This window comes from Serinus canaria, chromosome 1 (assembly GCF_022539315.1).
Source record: "Serinus canaria isolate serCan28SL12 chromosome 1, serCan2020, whole genome shotgun sequence".
NCBI classification, from domain to species: Eukaryota; Metazoa; Chordata; class Aves; order Passeriformes; family Fringillidae; genus Serinus; species Serinus canaria.
This window is the reverse complement of record NC_066313.1, coordinates 113501452-113520589: the sequence shown is the minus strand read 5'-3', so window position 1 is coordinate 113520589 and position 19138 is coordinate 113501452. Positions and strand designations below refer to the sequence as shown.

The window sequence follows — 19138 nt, the reverse complement described above, 5'->3', positions numbered from 1 at the left end:
AGGATTGTTCTGGAGCAGGAGATGCTGATCCCTTTATTAGGAACTTGAGGCTCAGAAGAATCAGGTTTGGAGCATCCCCCACAGGGTTTGATTCATGAGCAGATTCTCCCAGGAGGAGGGCATGCAATTCTCTGAAGGCTGGAAACTTTTTCAAGGCACCCATTTATGAGGGCCTGGCCCAACATTCTGCCCCTTTGGAAGCTGAAAATTCCCATTTTGGTGCTGACCTTTGTGTGGCCCTGTGCAGAAAACACCAGGACATTTACAAGAAGACAACAAAATATTTTAATTTCAATCTGCCCCGTGCTATACAAGTGTATAAAATACCAACTAAGCATCCATTGGAACATTACAAAAATAACCAGAAAAAGCAAGCAGCACACTGGAGTCATGAGGACAGGAGGTGGCAGATCCAGCCAGGAACACACTGAGAGCATTCCAAGATTTCCATGGTTCCCACCTCAGGCAGTGGTCAGGTATTCAGGTGACAAAAATCAGATTTATGGATGGTTTGAATTGAAAAGCAGCTCTGCTTTTGGAGGGAACAGAGCAGCAGCCACCTGGGTTCCTGCTGCCCAAGTCATGCTTTGATTTTTCATGGAAAAAGGACAGGACAGGAATTGTTCCCCAGGATTTGAACTGAAGGTGGTGAGACACGAAGTCCAACAGTCGTCTGAGAAACATGGAAAAGTCTTGGAAAGGCTTCAAGGCAGTTGTGGCAAACCTACAAAGTTTTTCTCCATTAATTCCTTTATTTTGGGTGTTGAATGCAGCACGTGGAGCCAGCTGAGGGTAACCCAAAATAATCTGATTTTCCTGGGTGTCCAGCTCCAGCAGTCCATGGAATCAGCTCTTCTCAACAGCTCCCATGGAGCCAGGGCCACTCAGACACCAGAGCCAGGCTTGGTTCCAGTTCCCAGGGAATAACAATCCAAGCTGGAGCAGGAAATTCAGTATATTCCTGGTCTCCAGGCCCACATTTGTGTTGCAGTCAGGAATTCCAGGCCTTCCAGAACACCCTGTTTCCCTGCACCATGGCCTGGAATGGCCCCACTCTTTTTAAAACAAATATTATTCCAAACACCAAGGTGTCAACCAGGAATTTCAGTCAGCATTTGCTTCAATCTCTTCTCAGACCAACTGTGGCAAGAGCAAACCAGGAGAGAGCCACAGCTTGATTCCTAAAAACACAATGAGAGGCTCCAACATCCCTTTTCCAAGAGCCCAAGTGGCATTTTCTAGGGATAGCAATTCCTGTCTCCTCCAAAAAAAAAATCCTGAACCCTGTTCCAAGGTGAGGATCTCCAGTTTAAAAAACAGTATTAAAATATTTCTGCTATCTTTCTTCTCTGAAATTTGCATTTAGGAGCCTTTAAACGCTGCCATAAAAACGCCCTAAAGCTTCTCCCACGTATTCCCACTGCTCAAATCAGCATTCCTTGGCATTAAGCATTTCATCCCAGCTGAGTTTGGAAGCAAAGCTCAGGAAGTTTGGATTTTTTGATATCCAAAACCAGTAGAAAAAGATCCAAGTGTGCAGCTTGGAGTAGGAATGGACAAGGAAAAGGCACTCCAGCTCTCCTCACTGCTTCCTGGGTGGAATTTCCCAATGCAAATCAAATCTTTACTCACCAAAAATGCAGATTCAAGTTTCTCCATCGTTTTTTTTTTTTTTTTTTTTCCCCACTGGAAAAATCCCCCTGCTCTGAATATGCACCATCAGCATTATTTGAGTCCTTTTTTTCCCCCCATCGAGTCAAAGCTCCCAAACAAATCCTATGGAAGATATAAATTACCTGAACTTAAATAATTTAAAATCCACGTATTCCAACAAGTCTCCTATTGCACGTTTTTCCACTGCTTTGCCAGGTAAAACCCTCTGCAGGAATTCCAAAGGTTAAAATTTTAAAAGCACAACTTCCAGAGCACCAAAAGCAGGTGCTGGAGGAATTGGATCCTGCTGGAAAACGAGTGCTAATAAAACCAACTATAAATATATCATGTATGTACACATCCAGGAGGAATTCTGGGATTCTGAGATAATAAATACTTTGAAACAATTCCCAGATTTCCAGAAACTTGGGAGAAACTCTAGGAAAAAAAAAAGCAAATTACTTGAGAGGACCAAGAAGAAACATGCACAAAATCTAGTGTAAGAAAAAGGGTTAAATTCCCCAAATTCCCATCATCTCTCCAACCCTGTTATCCCAAGGTTTTCCAAACACCCCTCAGGGGTGTCCCAACAAGGAATTTCCCCCCAGAATAAGCCCAGTTTGTCCTGTTACGTCCCCAAATGTCCCTTTCTCCCATCCTTTGCTCCCAGCATCCGGGAATTCACTCAGCACACGGACCGACACTCCACACTGAGCACGGAATTCCTTTATCTGGAGCAAACCTGGAATTCTCCTCCTGCAGCTGCTGCCGTGCCACCGCAGCCGGGCGCTTCTGCACGGCAAATCCCCGGACAGGACAATCCCTTGGGACGGCGGATTTCCTCGGAAGGAGCGGCAGGCTCAGCTCAGGGAGGCGGGGCTGTAGTCGGGCCGGCGGGTCTGGACGATTTTGGGTTTGGGTTTCTTGGGCTCCTCCTCGGGCTCGCCCTCCGGGTCGCTCTCGCACACGTGCACGACCACGCTGGGGGTGGTGGCCGTGGCGGCGTGCAGCTCGTACTTGTCCCCTGGGCAGGGAAAATGGCAATTCCTCAGGGAAGGACACCGGGGGCTGCTCCGGGGGGGAATTCCTGAGGGAAGGGCACCGGGGGCTGCTCTGGAGGGGAATTCCTCAGGGAAGGGCACCGGGGGCTGCTCCGGGGGGGAATTCCTGAGGGAAGGGCACCTGGGGCTGCTCCGGGGGGATTCCTGAGGGAAAGGGCACCTGGGGCTGCTCCAGGGGGGTTTAGGTAGGCAATTCCTCAGGGCAGGGCACCGGGGGCTGCTCCGGGGGAGAATTCCTGAGGAAAGGGCACCTGGGGGCTGCTCCGGGGGGATTTAGGGGCAATTCCTCAGGGAAGGGCACCTGGGGCTGCTCCAGGGGGGGAATTCCTGAGGAAAGGGCACCTGGGGCTGCTCCAGGGGGGAATTGCTGAGGAAAGGGCACCTGGGGCTGCTCCGGGGGGGAATTCCTGAGGGAAGGGCACCGGGGGCTGCTCCAGGGGTCCTGGGGAAGACTTGCCTGAGGAAAGGGCACCGGGGGCTGCTCCGGGGGGGAATTCCTGAGGAAAGGGCACCTGGGGCTGCTCCGGGGGGGGATTTAGGTAGGGAATTCCTCAGGGAAGGGCACCTGGGGGCTGCTCCGGGGGGGAATTCCTGAGGGAAGGACACCTGGGGGCTTCTCCAGGGGGGAATTCCTCAGGGAAGGGCACCTGGGGGCTGCTCCGGGCGGGATTTCCTGAGGAAAGGTCACCTGGGGGCTTTTCCAAGGAGGTTTTAGGTGGGGAATTCCTGAGGAAATGTCACCTAGGGGCTTCTTCATGGGGGATTTAGGTGGGGAATTCTTGAGGAAATGGGACATGGTGAATTTTCAATGAGGTTTTGTAGGAAATGTGATGTGTTTTTGATGGCATTTTTAGGTGGGGAATTCCATAGGAAATGCTCAGTAACAGGGGAAAATGGCCAATTTTTAAAGTTTGGAACAGCCTAAAATATTGATTTTAAAGTTTCTTTTTGGTTTTTCTAAAATTTGGAAGGAAAACTTAGAGTAAAGGAACAGCAGCATGAGGCAGCTCTGAACTCCCACCCAAACTGAGGCTGCTCTGTTATTTATTCATTTATTTTTTTACTTATTTATTCCAAGTGTTCCATCACAAACAACCTCTGCCTCCAAAACCCATTGCAGAGAAATAAAATCTCTGATAAAATATTTCATAATACATTATTAAGATGATTTAACTAGGAGGATTCTTGATGGGAGGTTTTAAATCCCAACATGCAGGAGCTCCAAGTTGTGCCCTGCCCTTTTTTTCAGCCTTTACAATTCCCTAAGTTTGGAGGTGAACAGGAATTTCAAAAATCCTCCAGTAAAATGAATCTGACAGTTGAATGATACAGTTTTCATTCTCTTTAATCTTATTAATGAGAATAATTATTCTCATATAATAAGAAAAATTTAATTCTCTTTAATGTTATTAAATGTGTCCATTTTCCTCTCCCCTAAAATGAATAACACTGCCCCTAACAGGTTAAATCTGAGCTGGATTTAAGGAAAAATTATTTTGCACTAATTTTCATGGATAAGTTGTATAAAACATGGGAAAAAAGGGAAATCAAGGGATGAGGTAATTAATCACTGGGGAAAGGAGGGGCAGGAATTTATCCCTCTGAAATTCCAAGGAATTTCAGGTTCATACTGACAGTTCCTCCTACACTCAGTAGCAGTTTCCTCCTCTGGGGCAAACAGAAATAAAAATATATAGCAAATAAATAGAAATAAAAATGAATAGAAAATATAAATAGAAAGAAAAATAAAGAAAATATAAATATAAATAGGAAAAAGAAAATAGAATTAGAAATTTATAGAATAAATAGAAATTGAAAAAAAAAATAAATATAGAAAGAAAATATAAATAGAAATAAACATAAATAGGAATAAAATAAATAGAAACAAAATATAAATGGAAAACACAGAACTAAAATAGAACTGAAATATAATTAGAAAGAAAAATAAACAGAAATAAAATATAAATTAAAATAAATAAAATAAAAACAACATATAAATAGAACTAAAATATAAATGGAAATAAAATTAAATAGAACTAAAATATGAATAGAAAGCGAATAAAAATAGAACTAAAATATAAATAGAAAGGATAATAAACAGAAAGTAAAAACTAAAAATAAATAGAAAGAAAAATAAACAGAAATAAATTTTTTTTTTTAAAGTTTTAGAGACCCAGGAAGTTTTGAGGTGTTTTTCTCCACCAAAATTCTGGTTTTTACACCTCCTTACCTGGTCCTAGCTTGGAAATGGCATACAAAAGGTCGTAGTTAATGACTGGAGTGGCATCCTCCACTTGCTTCCAGTCCACAGGAGGAGAGGCAGGAGGGGAGATCAGGAACTGCTTGTCTGGGTTTGGGGGGGCCAGGTGGGAGCTCCCGATGTGCAAAGTCTGCAGGAGAAACAGGAAAATCCCAAAGTGTCCCTGAATGCCTGAATTCCTGCACCCCTGCATGCCTGCACCCCTGCATCACTCAATCCCTGCACCCCTGAATCCTCAATCCTGCATCCCTGAATGCCTGCACCCCTGCATCCCTGAGTCCCCAAATCCCTGCATCCCTGAGTCCCCAAATCCCTGCATCCCTGAGTCCCCAAATCCCTGCACCTGGTCCAAATCCCTGCATCCCTGGTCCCCAAATCCCTGCACCCCTGGTCCCCAATCCCTGCCCCTGATGCCTGCACCTGCACCCGCTGCTGCACCCCTGCATCCTTTCATCCCTGCATCCCTCCTCTGCACCTCTGCATCACTCAATCCCTGTACCCTTGAATTCCTAAATTTCTGCATCCCTGAATGCCTGCACCCCTGCATCCCTGAGCCTGCATCCTTTCATCCCTGCATCCCTCCATTCCTGCACCCCTGCATCACTCAATCCCTGCACCCCTGAGTCCCCAAATCCCTGCATCCCTGAGTCCCCAAATCCCTGCATCCCTGAATGCCTGCACCCTTTCCTCCCTGCATCCCCACATCCCGGGGCTGTCGTGCCCTGCCCGGCACTCAGGGTGGCAGCACCAGCCAGGACACATCTCCCAGGGAAATTCCACTGGGATGTTCTTCCCTAAAAACCAAACCTTGCCCTTCCACACCTCCAGCAGGACGGGGCCTCTAAGGCCGCATGACAAATGGTGCTGGGAGTCATCCCCAAAAGTGAGAGTGGAGGGAATTCCAGCAGGGCTAAAAATAACCCGGATCATGGGGGGTGCCCAGCACTCCTGCTTTCATTTTCCCACTCAATTTTCAGAGGGAAAAGCAGCTGGAAAAGCAGCTGGAAAAGCAGCCTGACTGCCAGAGCCCGAGTTTGGGCAGGAGCAGAGAGCAGGGAGCTCCAGAGCTGCTCTGGGGGAGATCCCCAAGACTGGGATGGGCAGGGAGAGCCTGGAATGGGCAGCAGTTCCAGCCTGGAAGGGGCAGCTCCAGGGCCTGGATCCCCCAGGGACTCCCTGGATGCTGGCAGAGCCCACCCAGGCTCCCCCTGCCCCTTAAATTCTTGGCATGTGCTCATTCCCATCAAGGTTATTAAAAATGGGAAATATCAACAGCCTCCAAATCTCTGGATTGGGAGCTCTGGAACAACACTGATTCTCTAATTAATCTGACAAAAAAATGACCATGAAGGAATTCTGGGATGCTGAGATAGTAAAAACTTTGAAACAATTCCCAGATTTCCAGAAAGTTGGGAGAAACTCTAGAAAAGAAAGCAAATTACTTGAGAAGACCAAGAAGAAACATGCACAAAACCCAGTGTAAGAAAAAGGGCTAAGTTTCCAAAATTCCCATCACCTTTCCAACCCTTTTATCCCAAACCCTAAATTTAACCCCAAAACTGGGGTTTTCCAAACACCAGTTTGGAAAAATAAATCCTCCACATCAGCTGGAGGATTTATGGGAGTCAGAACAAGGAGAGCTTGAATCCCCCCTAGGATAATCCCAACCAGCTTTTTTTACCTGAGCAAAATAGAGTCTGAGCTCTTTTCCAAGGAATTCTGTCTTGTCCAGCTGGATCCTGGCATCTGCTGCAGACAAAGGGTTGCTGAAGTTTATTCTCACTCTTTTGAAGCTCTTAAAATACTGGAAGGTGAGGTCCCTGTCATAGGGCTGGAACAGGGATTCAAATTTGGCCTGGAGAGAAAGGAGCAGAGGAGAAAATCAGCATTAAACACCAATAAATTAATTTAAAATGAGAAGTTATTAATGAGGCAAAGTGCCACTCCTGAATATTGATTATTATAACAGCTTCGTTTATTGTCCTTTTTCTTTCTAGAATGAAGTTTTCTACCTTAGCACTTATTTCTCTGTATCCTCAAAATTGATTATTATTATCAGTAAGTGATATTATCACTTATTATATTATTATCAGAAATTAATGTTGGACAAGACACTCTGATTTAGCTACAGAAGATACTGAAATGTTTCTTAGAAAATTAATACCCAAAAACCTTGGAAAAAAAACCTCTGCCAAGGCTCTGCCCAAATGTGCAAATTTCAATGGAACCACCACAAGGTTTAACAGAGAAACATGAAAAAATCCTGATTTTCAAGCTAAATGTGATTTTCTTCAATGACTCAGCACAAAGAATGAAGGCCATGAACATCTCCTGCCTTCCTGCTAGTTTGAATTTAATTTATGGGAAGTGCTTCCACTCTCCCTGCAGGATTCCAGGCCAAGAGAGACACAAGAGGAGGCTCTGGAGCTGCCAGGACCTTCCCAAGTCTTTTATTCCAATGGATTCAAATTGGGGGAAATTCCAGGTATTTTCTCTCCCTAAAAGCTTCCCAGAAACTCAGGATAAAGCCACAATAAATATTATTCCATTGAGGGCTTTTTACTACAATATTTTGAATTAGCAGGGGGGAAAAAAGCAGGGAAATTACATAAGAAGGCAGAAATTAATTCAGAACTTCATTTTCCTCCCTGGAAAGCTCCACTTCACACACTCACCACAGCTTGGAATAAAATCATTCTGTTTTAAAGAGATTTTAACATCAGAGCTGTTCTGCTTCTCCAACTTCTTCAGAATGAGCTCTGAAACAGGAGCAGAACCCTCCCCACACAGAGCTGGTGTTTGGGAGCCTCAAAGCTGAGATGGAACCATGGAAAGACACCCAAAAACTGCATTTCCAAGTTCCCATTCTGTATTTAAACACAGAGAGATCTGGGCTTGGGGGCTTTTTGTGGCTTTTTTTTTTTTTTTTTAAAGATTTACTTATTTATTTATTCATTAATTTATGTGATTATAGAGGTCAGAAATGTCACTTTATCACTATGACACTTTAAAAAAAAAGTTTTTTTTCCTAAAGATATCTTAGCAGTAACAGCTCACTGTATCAGAACTGATAAATATTTTACATCCTTTTATATTTACATTATTATTTATTTTATATTGCTAATCAGCTAAATACAGACCCAAGAGGATTTCTTGTAGATTTACCAGGAAAAAAAAAATCCCAGGAGATGCATCAAATGGATTACAAATTCATGGATCTTGCTACAAAAATCAGTAAAGGAACAGCAGCATGGGGCAGCTCTGAGCTCCCACACAAACTGACACTGCTCTGTTATTTATTCATTTATTTACTTATTTATTCCAAGTGTTCCATCACAAACAACCTCTGCTTCCAAAACCCATTGCAGAGAAATAAAATCTCTGATAAAAACATTTCATAATACATTATTAAGAATATTTAATAAGGAGGATTCTTGATGGGAAGTTTTAAATCCCAACATGCAGGAGCTCCAAGTTGTGCCCTGCCCTTTTCTACAAAATCACAATTCCAGAATCCCAGAAGGACCAGGTTGGAAGAGACCTCCAAGCCCATGGAGTCCAGCCCAGCCCCAGCAGCCCAACTGAGCCCTGGCACCCAGTGCCACCTCCAGGCTTTGTTAAACACCCCCAGGGATGGGCACTCCACCACCTCCAGGGCAGCCAGGCCAGTACCAATTAAAGATTTGCTGAAAATTCAGAATACATCACACAGTCCAAGAAGTCTGGAGGGAAACTTGAGACAATTTTCCCAACCACAGAGAGCTAAAACTGAGTAATTCCCAGAGCTGGAATCATTCCCATCAGAGCAGCCTGCTGCAGACTCCCAAGCTCCAAGACTTTCCAGACTCCCAAGCTCCAAGACTTTTATGGCAAACTGTCACTCTCACATTCTCTGAAAAATCCCTTTGCCCAGGATTTCTCTCCTGGGAAGCTGAGAAGCCTCAGAGAAAAAGGAAAACAACATTATCTGATTGCTTCTCCTGTGATTGTTGCCTTGGAATGTGGTCGTTTATCCAACATGTGAATTGTTTTTACTTAATAACCAATCACCATCTGTCTGTGTCGGGACTCTGAGGAGTCAGCCACGAATTTTTAATTAGTATCTTGTTAAGCCTTCTGTCTATATCCTTTCTCTATTCTTTAGTATAGTTTCAGGATAGTATTCTTTAATGTAATTAATATAGAATAGAATAGAATAGAATAGAATAGAATAGAATAGAATAGAATAGAATAGAATAGAATAGAATAGAATAGAATAGAATAGAATAGAATAGAATAGAAATCAGCCTTCTAAGAACATGCAGTCGGATTTATCAATTCCTCCCGGGGACCCAGCAAAGTGCGATTTCCTTCCAAGCGCAAGCAGCACCTCCGGAGCGGAGCTGCCAGAAGGAAGCCCAAAGCCACCACCTACCCTTGTTTCTGGCTGGGTGAAGAGCTCGCCATCGGCCAGGCAGGCGATGAGCGAGCCGAAGCTGTAGTGGAAGTTACGGAAATGCATTTTGGGGCCGGGCCCCGGCGCTCCCGCAGCGATCGCGGCTGCTCGGGAGCCGCGGCCGCCGCTCGCAGCGTTTATAAGGCAGAGCCAGCCCAGCCCCTGGTGACAAAAAGCTCTCAGAGCATCCTGTGGGTGACAGCGAATTCCTGAGCACGGTCCCGCGTGCTCGGGAACAAAATGTAAGCGGCACTGGAAAGAGGTGACGTCAGTAATTAGTCAGCTTCCCTCTGCTAATTACCGGGAGCATGGAAAATGCAGCCGAGCCGAGCAGGGCAGCTGCTGGCCAGGCTCTTGCAGCATAGTTTCCACTGGCAGTAATTCCATGCAGCTCCCACTCCGAGCTGCCACGCATGGAAAATGTTCCTGCCTTGGCAGAACGCTCCAGGAATGGGCTGGGGAGAAGGCAGCAGGAAAAATGATTCTGATGGTCTGGGGATGGGACACAAATCCCTCAGCTCAGTTCTTGTTCCACCAAACAGCTACAGGTGGAAATGCTCTGGGAATGGGCTGGGGAGAAGGCAGCAGGGAAAATGTCTGATTCTGATCTTCTGGGGATGGGAAACAATTCCCTTAGCTCTTGTTCAACTCAGTTCTTGTTCCACCAAACAGCTACAGGTGGAAATGCTCTGGGAATGGGCTGGGGAGAAGGCAGCAGGGAAAATGCCCAATTCCTGATTCTCTGGGGATGGAACACAAATCCCTCAGCTCAGTTTTGTTTCACCCAACAGCCATGGGTGGAAACACTCTGGGACTGGGCTGGGGAGAAGGCAGCAGGGAAAATGTCTGATTCTGATCTTCTGGGGATGCAACACAAATCCCCCAGACTCAGTTCTTGTTCCACTCAACAGCCACAGGTGGAAATGTTACCCTGTGCTAAAACAGAATGATCTAAAAGCACTTAAGATTTTGTGTTATAATTTTGGACCTGCAGTGCATGAGAGAGTTCCAAAAAGCTTGTGAAAGCTTCAGTTTAAACTTCATTAATTACTTGAAATGGTGATGAGCTTTTTTAGTGGTTCTTGCTTAAAAAAAAACCAAAAAAACCAAAACAAACACACAAACAAAAAAACCTCCCACCCCCCTCAAAAAAAAAAAAAAATTCCACAAGAAAAGACCACAACGAGCTGTGTTCTGTGCTGCTTTTTGGGAAATGCTTTGGGATTCAGGTGTCCCAGAAAATGTCAGGAATTCAGGTTCCAGGAATGGGCTGGGGAGAAGGCAGCAGGGAAAATGCCAAAATCCTGATGCTCGGGGGATGGAACACAAATCCCTCACTTGGTTCTTGTTCCACTCAACAGCCACAGGTGGAAATGTAGAGATAGAACTGGGGAAATGATTTTCCTGCCATCACAAGGAGGATTCATTTGGAAGCTTCTTCAAAGCAGCTCTGTGCATTAATTACAGTTCCCAGCTTATTAAAAACTTTCCCAGCCCCATGGAGCAGGGAGGGTTTCTCAGGGGTTGCTTTGTGCCTCTTTTTCCTACCAGGAGCCTGCTCAGCAATCTGCTGGCAGGGTTCTACCAGAACCTCAGACACAGCAGCAGGGAGCAGCTGTGCAACCTGAATTCCTGACATTTTCTGGGACACCTGAATCCCAAAGGGTTTGGGGATCTTTTCCCAAAACACAGGCTTTTGTGGTCTTTTCTGTTAATTTTTTTTTTTTGAGGAGGTGGGAGGTTTTTTTGTGTGCTTGCTTTTTAAAAAAAAAAACCCAAAACCCACTAAAAAAAAGCTCATCACCGTTTCAAGTAATTAATGAAGTTTAAACTGAAGCTTTCACAAGCTATTTGAAACTCTCCCATGCACTGCAGCTCCAAAATTATAACACAGTCAAAAACCTTAAGTGCCTTTAGTTCATTCTGTTTTAACACAGGGCTGTGACAGAAGGATGAAGTTCTAGGGAATACCTGCATACAATGCACAGTGCTAAGTTTAAAACCTGATTTCATCTCTATTTAACTACACAAAACTTTTCACATGAAGGCTTTTCTCCATTTTTAGGGGGTCTTTTTGCTAAATCCCCATTTAAAGTCAAACTCTCTGCTGTTCTTAGGTTACCTCAGTGTAAAAGTTACCACAGCATGAAAAGAATATTTAATACAAATTTTTAGAACCTTTTATTGGAAGGCATCACTTAAAAATCCCAGGATCACTGAAACTGGAAAAGCACTTCAAGACTATCAAGTGCCACCTGTGACTGAATCACCACCCACCTTGTCCCCAGGCCTGAGTGCCACATCCAGACATTCCTTGGACACCTGCAGGGATGGGGACTCCAAACCCCCCTGGGCAGCCCCTGCCAAGGCCTGAGCACCTTTTCTGGGAAGAATGGGATGAGATCCATCAGTGAGGATGGGAAGAGAGACCTGCACTGGGCACACACAGAAATTCAGGATTCACAGAGCCAAAAATCCCACAGTGAGCACATCCTAAACCCTGTCCCTGACCTGGAATTTCTGTCAGGTACCCTCAATCCTTGGGATGTGGAAGGAGCAGGTGTGACTCCATAAAGCAGAGGTCAGGATGCTCACCTGGAAAGAATGGCCATGACTCACCTGAGCACAAAGGCAAACAGGCTGCCCACATGCCAGGGAACTGCAGCTCCTGATAAGAAAGCAGAGCAGGTTCCTGCTCCAAGCTGGCACAGCCCTGGGTCACTGCAGCACCTCTGGGGACATTTCTGTCCCTGGAGCTCATGAGGAGTAAAACAGGAAAAAATCTCTCTGATTGCCACCCTCAAAGCCACCTGCACAGTGCTGAGAGCCAGGGAAAATGAGTGCAGAAGCCAGCCCTCAATTAGAGCTTGGTCAGCTAATCCAGGCCTAGAGCCTGGCTAGGAACAAGTGGGTCTGAGAAATGCAACACCTCACAAAAGTATTTTTTCACAATATTCTCCAGATTTAAAACAAACATTGAAGTCCTACTGATACACACAATGGTTTTAACTTGGCTTTTTAAAACCCCAAAGAATCACTTGCAGTATGCTCCACTTTGTCACTGTCATCATGGTTTTTTGACATGGCTGTGTACCAAATCATGGAATCACAAAAAGGTTTGGGATGGAAGGGACCTCAGAGCCCACCCAGTGCCACCCCTGCCATGGCAGGGACACCTCCCACTGTGCCAGGCTGCTCCAGCCCCAGTGTCCTGCCTGGCCTTGGGCACTGCCAGGGACCCAGGGCCTGCCCACCCTGCCAGGGAACAATTCCTCATTCCCAAAATCCCATCCAGCCCTGCCCTCCTCCAGCTCAGGCCAGGTCTCTCAGAGTATTCAATAAACCTCTCTGAGTGATTAACACCAAACTGAAGCACTCTGTCAGAAGAAAAAGCCCCAATTCCCACTGCCCCTGGTGCAGGTAATGAAGAGCTGTTGGAGGAGAGCCCTGAGATGATGTGGAAATCACGAGGCAAAGTTCCTAAAGCCCCACTGCCCAACATGAGTGCTGCAATGTTCCCTCCTGGAAGGTTTGGTACCCACAGCAAACAACCCTGCCTGGGACAGGAACATTGCAACACCTCAGGAGTCCTGGATTTGATGTTCTGATATTATCAGAGAGCAGCTTTTCTGCTCCCTCATCTCCCTTCAGAGAGTTTGCTGCTTCCTGCCCTCTCTTTGAGACTCCCTGGTGAGCTACAGACAGAACAAGGGCAAAATCACCAGCCCTGGAGGAGCTGGAGCTGCTGCAGAGAGCCCAGAGGAGGCTCCAGGATGGGCAGAGGGCTGGAGCAGCTCTGCTGGGAGGAAAGGCTGGCACAGCTGGCATTGCTCACCTGCACAGGAGAAGCTTTGGGCTGAGCTCAGGGTGGCCTTGCAGGGCCTGGAGGAGCCCCAGGAAAGCTGGAGAGAGACAATTCCCAGGGGATGCAGGGACAGCAGCCAGGGAATGGCTCCCAGTGCCAGAGGGCAGGGCTGGCTGGGATCTTGGCAATGAGGAATTGTTCCCTGGCAGGGTGGGCAGGGCTGGGATGGAATTCCATGCCTGGATCCCTGGCAGTGCCCAAGGCCAGGCTGGACCCTGGGGCTGGAGCAGCCTGGCACAGTGGGAGGTGTCCCTGCCATAGCAGGGCTGGCACTGGGTGGGATTTGGGGTCCCTCCCACCCAGAGCATTCCATGGTTCCAAGGTGCTGCTGCCCTTTGGGAATGAAAGCAAAGGGTTCAGAGCAGTGGGACAGGACAGCAGGGTCAGCTCCACCTCCTCAGCTTTCACCTTGCCCTTGGAAGCTGATTCCAGGGCTCACATTCTGGAAGCTGAGTTCTAAAACTGCAGACAAGGTGCTCAATCAAAACCTAAAGTGCTCCCAAATAGCAAGAGCACCTGAGAGATCCTCCAGCACTGCCCAAGGACAGAAATGTGACAGAGACCTTTCCTGGAACAGTGCTGGGGGCTGGAAGGACAATCAGAGAGTCCAACAAATATATGAAATAGTGGGAACACAGAATGACTGAATGCCATAAGCAGCTCCCCAGTTTCACCTCCATGCAGTGGAACAGGCAAGGCACAGGAGAGAAGGAAGAGAGGCCACAGAAACAGAAATCAGGCAAGTCACCAAAAGTGCCAATAACTCCAACATCAAAGTGAAAAACCAGAGAAGGGAAATGAATGTGAACTTAAATATGCTGGGAATTCTCTAAGTTGATAAAATTACCCCCAAGAGCCATAAACCAGAACAATCCAGTCCATTCTCTCTCCTCCCTGGCAGGTTTTACAGCTGCCCTTGGAGATGCTCTTTGTGTAATCCCTGCACTCCCACTCCAGACCTGCTGCTCTTTTCCTATCAACACATTGCTTCTATTCCTGTCTCCATGTTAATTATCCTGCCTCAGCCCTTCCTCAGGACAGGGATAAACATCTTCAAGTTATCTGCAATGAAAATCACACTGGTTTCATTTTCCTGGCACAGCCTTACTCTCATTTTACTGGCTAAAAATGAATCCACATTCCCAACCACTCCCCTGCTCCCACATGCAAAAAAAAAAAAAAAAAACCAAAAAAAAACCCCCCCCCAAAAAAAAAAAAAAAAACCAAAAAAATCATAAATTCCCAGACTAGTTTAGGTTGGGAGAGTCCTCAAAGCCCACCCAGTGCCACCCCTGCCATGGCAGGGACACCTCCCACTGTGCCAGGCTGCTCCAGTGTCCAGCCTGGCCTTGGGCACTGCCAGGGACCCAGGGGCAGCCCCAGCTGCTCTGGGCACCCTGTGCCAGGGCCTCACTGTCCTCTGAGTAAAGAATTTCTTCCTAAATCTTTAACATTAATACTGGGTGATAATTCTGCCTCCCTTCTCCTCCCTGTGTTTGTGACCTGGGTGTGCTTGGCATTGGAAAAATTTATCAGGCTAAGTCAGAGGCATGAGTGGGTGTGGTGCTATGCCAGGCATGGCCCGTGCCAGGCTCCCAGGGCTCAGGCTGCTGGAGGGATCTGGGCAGAAAACTGTTCTAAAGTAGGACTGGTCTGTTTTACTTCATGAGAAATCCTTCAGACTTGTAGAAAGAAATCCTGCCCAGGTTTCCTTTCAGACACCTTTCCCAGAGCAGCTGGGGCTGCCCCTGGATCCCTGGCAGTGCCCAAGGCCAGGCTGGACACTGGGGCTGGGAGCAGCCTGGCACAGTGGAAGGTGTCCCTGCCATGGCAGGGGGGTAGCATTAAATCATCTTTAAGGTCCCTTCCAACCCAAACCATTCTGTAATTCTGTGACAACTTCTGCTTTGTGGTTATAAAAAGCTGGTTTTTAAAGTTACCTATTCCACATTATATTTTCTGCATTCCTCAGAAAGATGTAAGTGAAACAAATCCATTCCTCCAGCAGGGAAATCATCTGCACAAACCAATTGGTTAACGAGCTCAGAAGTCTGTGGGTCACAGAATGAACTGCACAAGGAGCATGTGCAGACTTATTTACAGTAAGGGAGTCACAGCAAGTCAAGGCCACAAGGTGATTTTCCCAATGACAGCACGGCCTGGCAGGAGCCAAGGAATGCCCACAGCCTGTGGAAAAGGGGCAGCAGCAGCTCCTGGGCCCACACAAGGGCTCAGTGCTGCACAGCCCTGCAGGAGTTCCACCCCACTGCCCAGGCAGACAGAGCCCAGTGTCTGGGCAGGTTTGAGCACCTGGAAGGATCTGATTCCATGGAATGGGGCACAAAGGTCTTGTGGACAGGGACTGCTGGGGTTCACTCCTTGAGCTTCCCTGCAGCATCAGCCTCGTTATGTGGCTGAGACAATTGAAGATGGCAAAGCTCCTGTACAGCCAGCAGCAGGCCAAGGTTTCTCTGGTACAGAGCACCTGAACAACCTTCTAGCCCACAGCACACGGCTAAAGCTCCCAGACAGGTGTTCCAACCAATCACTAAAAGCACACCTACCCCTGCTGCACACAGTGCCTGCTTCTCTGCTTCCCTTTAACAACACTCAATACTCCATTAGTAAGTTTAAAACCTTCTACCACCTTGCTAGGCATGTTTTTCTGCAGTCTTGAGGTCTATCTTAGCCAAGCCCAAAATTCAAGCTGTTGTTTCACGTCCTTACTTGCTGTATTTTTGTAACTTTGCAGCTTTTTTTGTAACTTTCAGACTTGTAGCTAGCTCTAAGTTTTCTGCTCTGTTTCTGTGTTGCTTTTTCACAGCTTCCTCAAAGTTTTCTTACCTTTACTGTGTTCCCCCCAACCTGCCTGGGCTCCACCCAGTTATGCTGAGGGCTCCTCTCAAAGGAGGAGTCCGTGGTTCTAAAACTCCAGCACTGGGCAACCCTGAGATCTTTTCAGAAATACAGACTGCTAGAAAGAGCTATCAGAGCATTCATTCAGCACAACCAGCACTGGCTAATGGCAACAGAGATAAGGATAAACTCAGCTGACAGGAAAAATTGAAAACCCCCTGTCTGGGGTGCAGTGACACCTCTGCTTTAGACTTCCAGCCCTTCCAGGAAAATCTTCTCCTGCTCCAAACAGAGGCAGAGGAATGAGTGCCCATGTTCTAAGATGTCAGGCAAACCCACAGGAAAGCCAGTGGAAAGTTATGAGGATTCTGCACCTTAAGACACAAGACTCAAATACAAACTTAAGACTCAAACACTTTTCTAGACCTGAAGTTACAGAGGGATAAATGTCAATGAGTTTGTAAAAAAACTCTGCCTATTTCTACTGTCTTTATTTCTGTTTAAACTCATTAACTGCTTTACTCTCATTCCAAAATTATCTACAGGTAATGTATTTATAGTAGAAAAAGCACATTATGAAACACCTTTTGCAGTAATTGGATTGGGAGATTAGAAAAGGGAAGGAGAAAGTTCTTGCAAAGTCAATCCAAGAAACATTTCCTTCACCACAGAAAGAGAATTTGGGTTCAGCTCATCAAAACAGCCTTCAAGAAGATGCTTTTTAAAAATCTATGAAAATTCCTGAGGAGGACTGTGCAGCAATAATATAATTAATCCATGATATGTTGGGGTGAGAGAAAATAAACAGCCAAAGACAACAGAAAAAGCCAAAGATGACAAGAAGCCACCACAGAAGTCATCAAGAACATTCCCATGGCCAGCTGCACTTGCAGTGCTGGTTTTTATTTCTATTTCTGACAGAAGGGAGGAAAGAAGGTGACAGGGACAAGAGTCCAGTGTCCAGCTCCCCATGGAACCTTTGCCACCCCAGGAAAAGCTAACTCTGGGAAGGGAAGGGCAGGAAATCCTCCAACAACTCCTCTGAAGCTTGCTGAAGGCTTCTCTAAATATAGCTGTCTATATAAATCCTTCCTCAGAGTGGAGGTGAAACAAGGGGGAAGAGCTGAAAATTCTGCAAAGATCCCCTCTATTTGTCAGGAACTACAAAAGGACAAGGACTTTGAAAACAAAATGGGTTAGCAGGGCATTTTTCATACTGGAGAAGAACTATTTACAGCAGAATTGAAGGAAGTGATTTGTTAAAAATGCTCCTGCAGCCCCCAAGACAAAAAGAGGTTTCTCCCAAGCACTGGGTAACAATGAACTAAAGGAAGCATGAGAGACTCCTACCACTGCAACCAGGAAAAATCAGCTCCACTCTGACCTTTTCAAGGTTATTTCTTTGAATGAATAGCTCAAAGGGGAAAAAACTCATCTAGACAGTAATTAACAGATCTGTGGAGCTGCAAGATGAAATAATTCAAGACAGAAAGAAGGGACATGTTCAAACACATCACTGCTGAAGCAAAAAGGGGCTTTGGATCCTTATTTCTTGAGTGAGGGGGCACCTTCTGCATGAAGATCTGGCTGGTTTGTGAAGAGGGAGCAGCTGTAAAGTTATTTATAAGTGAGACTGAGCAGAGGGAGAGGTGCAGAGCAGGCCACAAGCTCCAGTGGGATTCCTGCATTCCTGGAGTGTGTCCTGCATGCTCTGCCAGCGAGCACAACTGGAGCCCTGCACACCACCAGGGCTGGGCTGGGACAGTGCCATGTCTGGGGACTGAGCTGGGACCACATTTCAGAGGAATTTAACCCAGATCTGCTGAAATGGTGACAGGGCCACAAGAAGAACAACCCTGAGCAGCCCAAAGATGGAGGGATGGGGAATGGAAGCTCCCACACAAACACAGCCAGGCTGTGACAGCTCCTGAGGGAGGATGGGGGTGAAAGGGACGGGAACAAAGCTCAGGGAATCCCAGAGTCCCCAAATCCCCGGGCTGGCAAAGCCCTCCCAGCCCAGGCAGTGCCAGCTGTGCCCCATGGCCACCTTGTGCCCAGCCCAGAGCACTCAGTGCCACCTCCAGGGGACACCTGCAGGGATGGGCACTGCAGAGCTCCCTGGGCAGCCCCTGCCAAGGCCTGAGCCCCCTTTCCATGGGCAAATTCCTGCTGCTGGCCAAGCTGAGCCTGCCCTGGCCCAGCCTGAGGCCGTTCCCTCTGCTCCTGTCCCTGTGCCCTGGGAGCAGAGCCCGACCCCCCCGGCTGTCCCCTCCTGGCAGGGACTTGTGCAGAGCCACAAGGGCCCCTAAAAACCTTCCCTAATTCTCTTCCATGGGAAGAAGGGAACGTTCCCCACAAATGATCCAGCCCCAGAGCTGACAGGGCTTTACTCAAACCCCATCCAATCAAAGCCAGTGTGGTCAGAGCTCCCCCAGATCCAGCTGTTCCCACAGGAAGGGAAGCACATCCCTCCCCAATTCCTGCCTTCCAGCAGCAGCCACACCATAAAGGAGATCCAGAACACTGACCCCAAGCATGGCTCTTTATTCGAACAGCCCAGTGCCAAGCAGCTGAGATCAGCTTTGCTCTCATGTGTAAGAGCAGTGACGAACACACAACAGCAGAGGAGCTTTCAGAAGTTCAGTTCTGGGCTGGTTGTGTAAGGCTGGGATCCAGATTCAGATTCCAGAATCCAAAGGAGCTACAAGAAGCAGGAAGAGAGACAATTCCCAGGGGATGCAGGGACAGCAGCCAGGGAATGGCTCCCAGTGCCAGAGGGCAGGGCTGGCTGGGATCTTGGCAATGAGGAATTGTTCCCTGGCAGGGTGGGCAGGGCTGGGATGGAATTCCATCCCTGGATCCCTGGCAGTGCCCAAGGCCAGGCTGGACACTGGGGCTGGAGCAGCCTGGCACAGTGGGAGGTGTCCCTGCCATGGCAGGGGTGGCACTGGGTGGGCTCTGAGGAACAACTCAAACTATTCCATAATTCCAACAGGTATAACACAGTA

The 19138-nt window shown here is 47.1% G+C and overlaps 1 protein-coding gene across 2 annotated transcripts in view; it reads right to left on the bottom strand.

Annotated features, from left to right (window-relative positions):
- Positions 1-261: 261 nt before the first annotated feature.
- RCAN1 (regulator of calcineurin 1) overlaps positions 262-19138 on the bottom strand; it is a 37840-nt gene continuing 18963 nt past the window's right edge. Inside the window, exons 1-4 of one of the 2 annotated variants that reach the window (XM_009089560.4) lie at positions 9389-9643; positions 6656-6829; positions 4945-5104; positions 262-2677 (exon numbers count right to left, since the gene is read on the bottom strand). In XM_009089560.4, the coding sequence (XP_009087808.1) occupies positions 2514-2677; positions 4945-5104; positions 6656-6829; positions 9389-9475 (585 nt within the window). In that variant the 5' untranslated portion in view covers positions 9476-9643 and the 3' untranslated portion in view covers positions 262-2513. Of the gene's footprint in view, positions 2678-4944; positions 5105-6655; positions 6830-9388; positions 9644-19138 lie in introns of those variants that run through there. The other variant, XM_009089561.4, reaches the window with a different exon arrangement.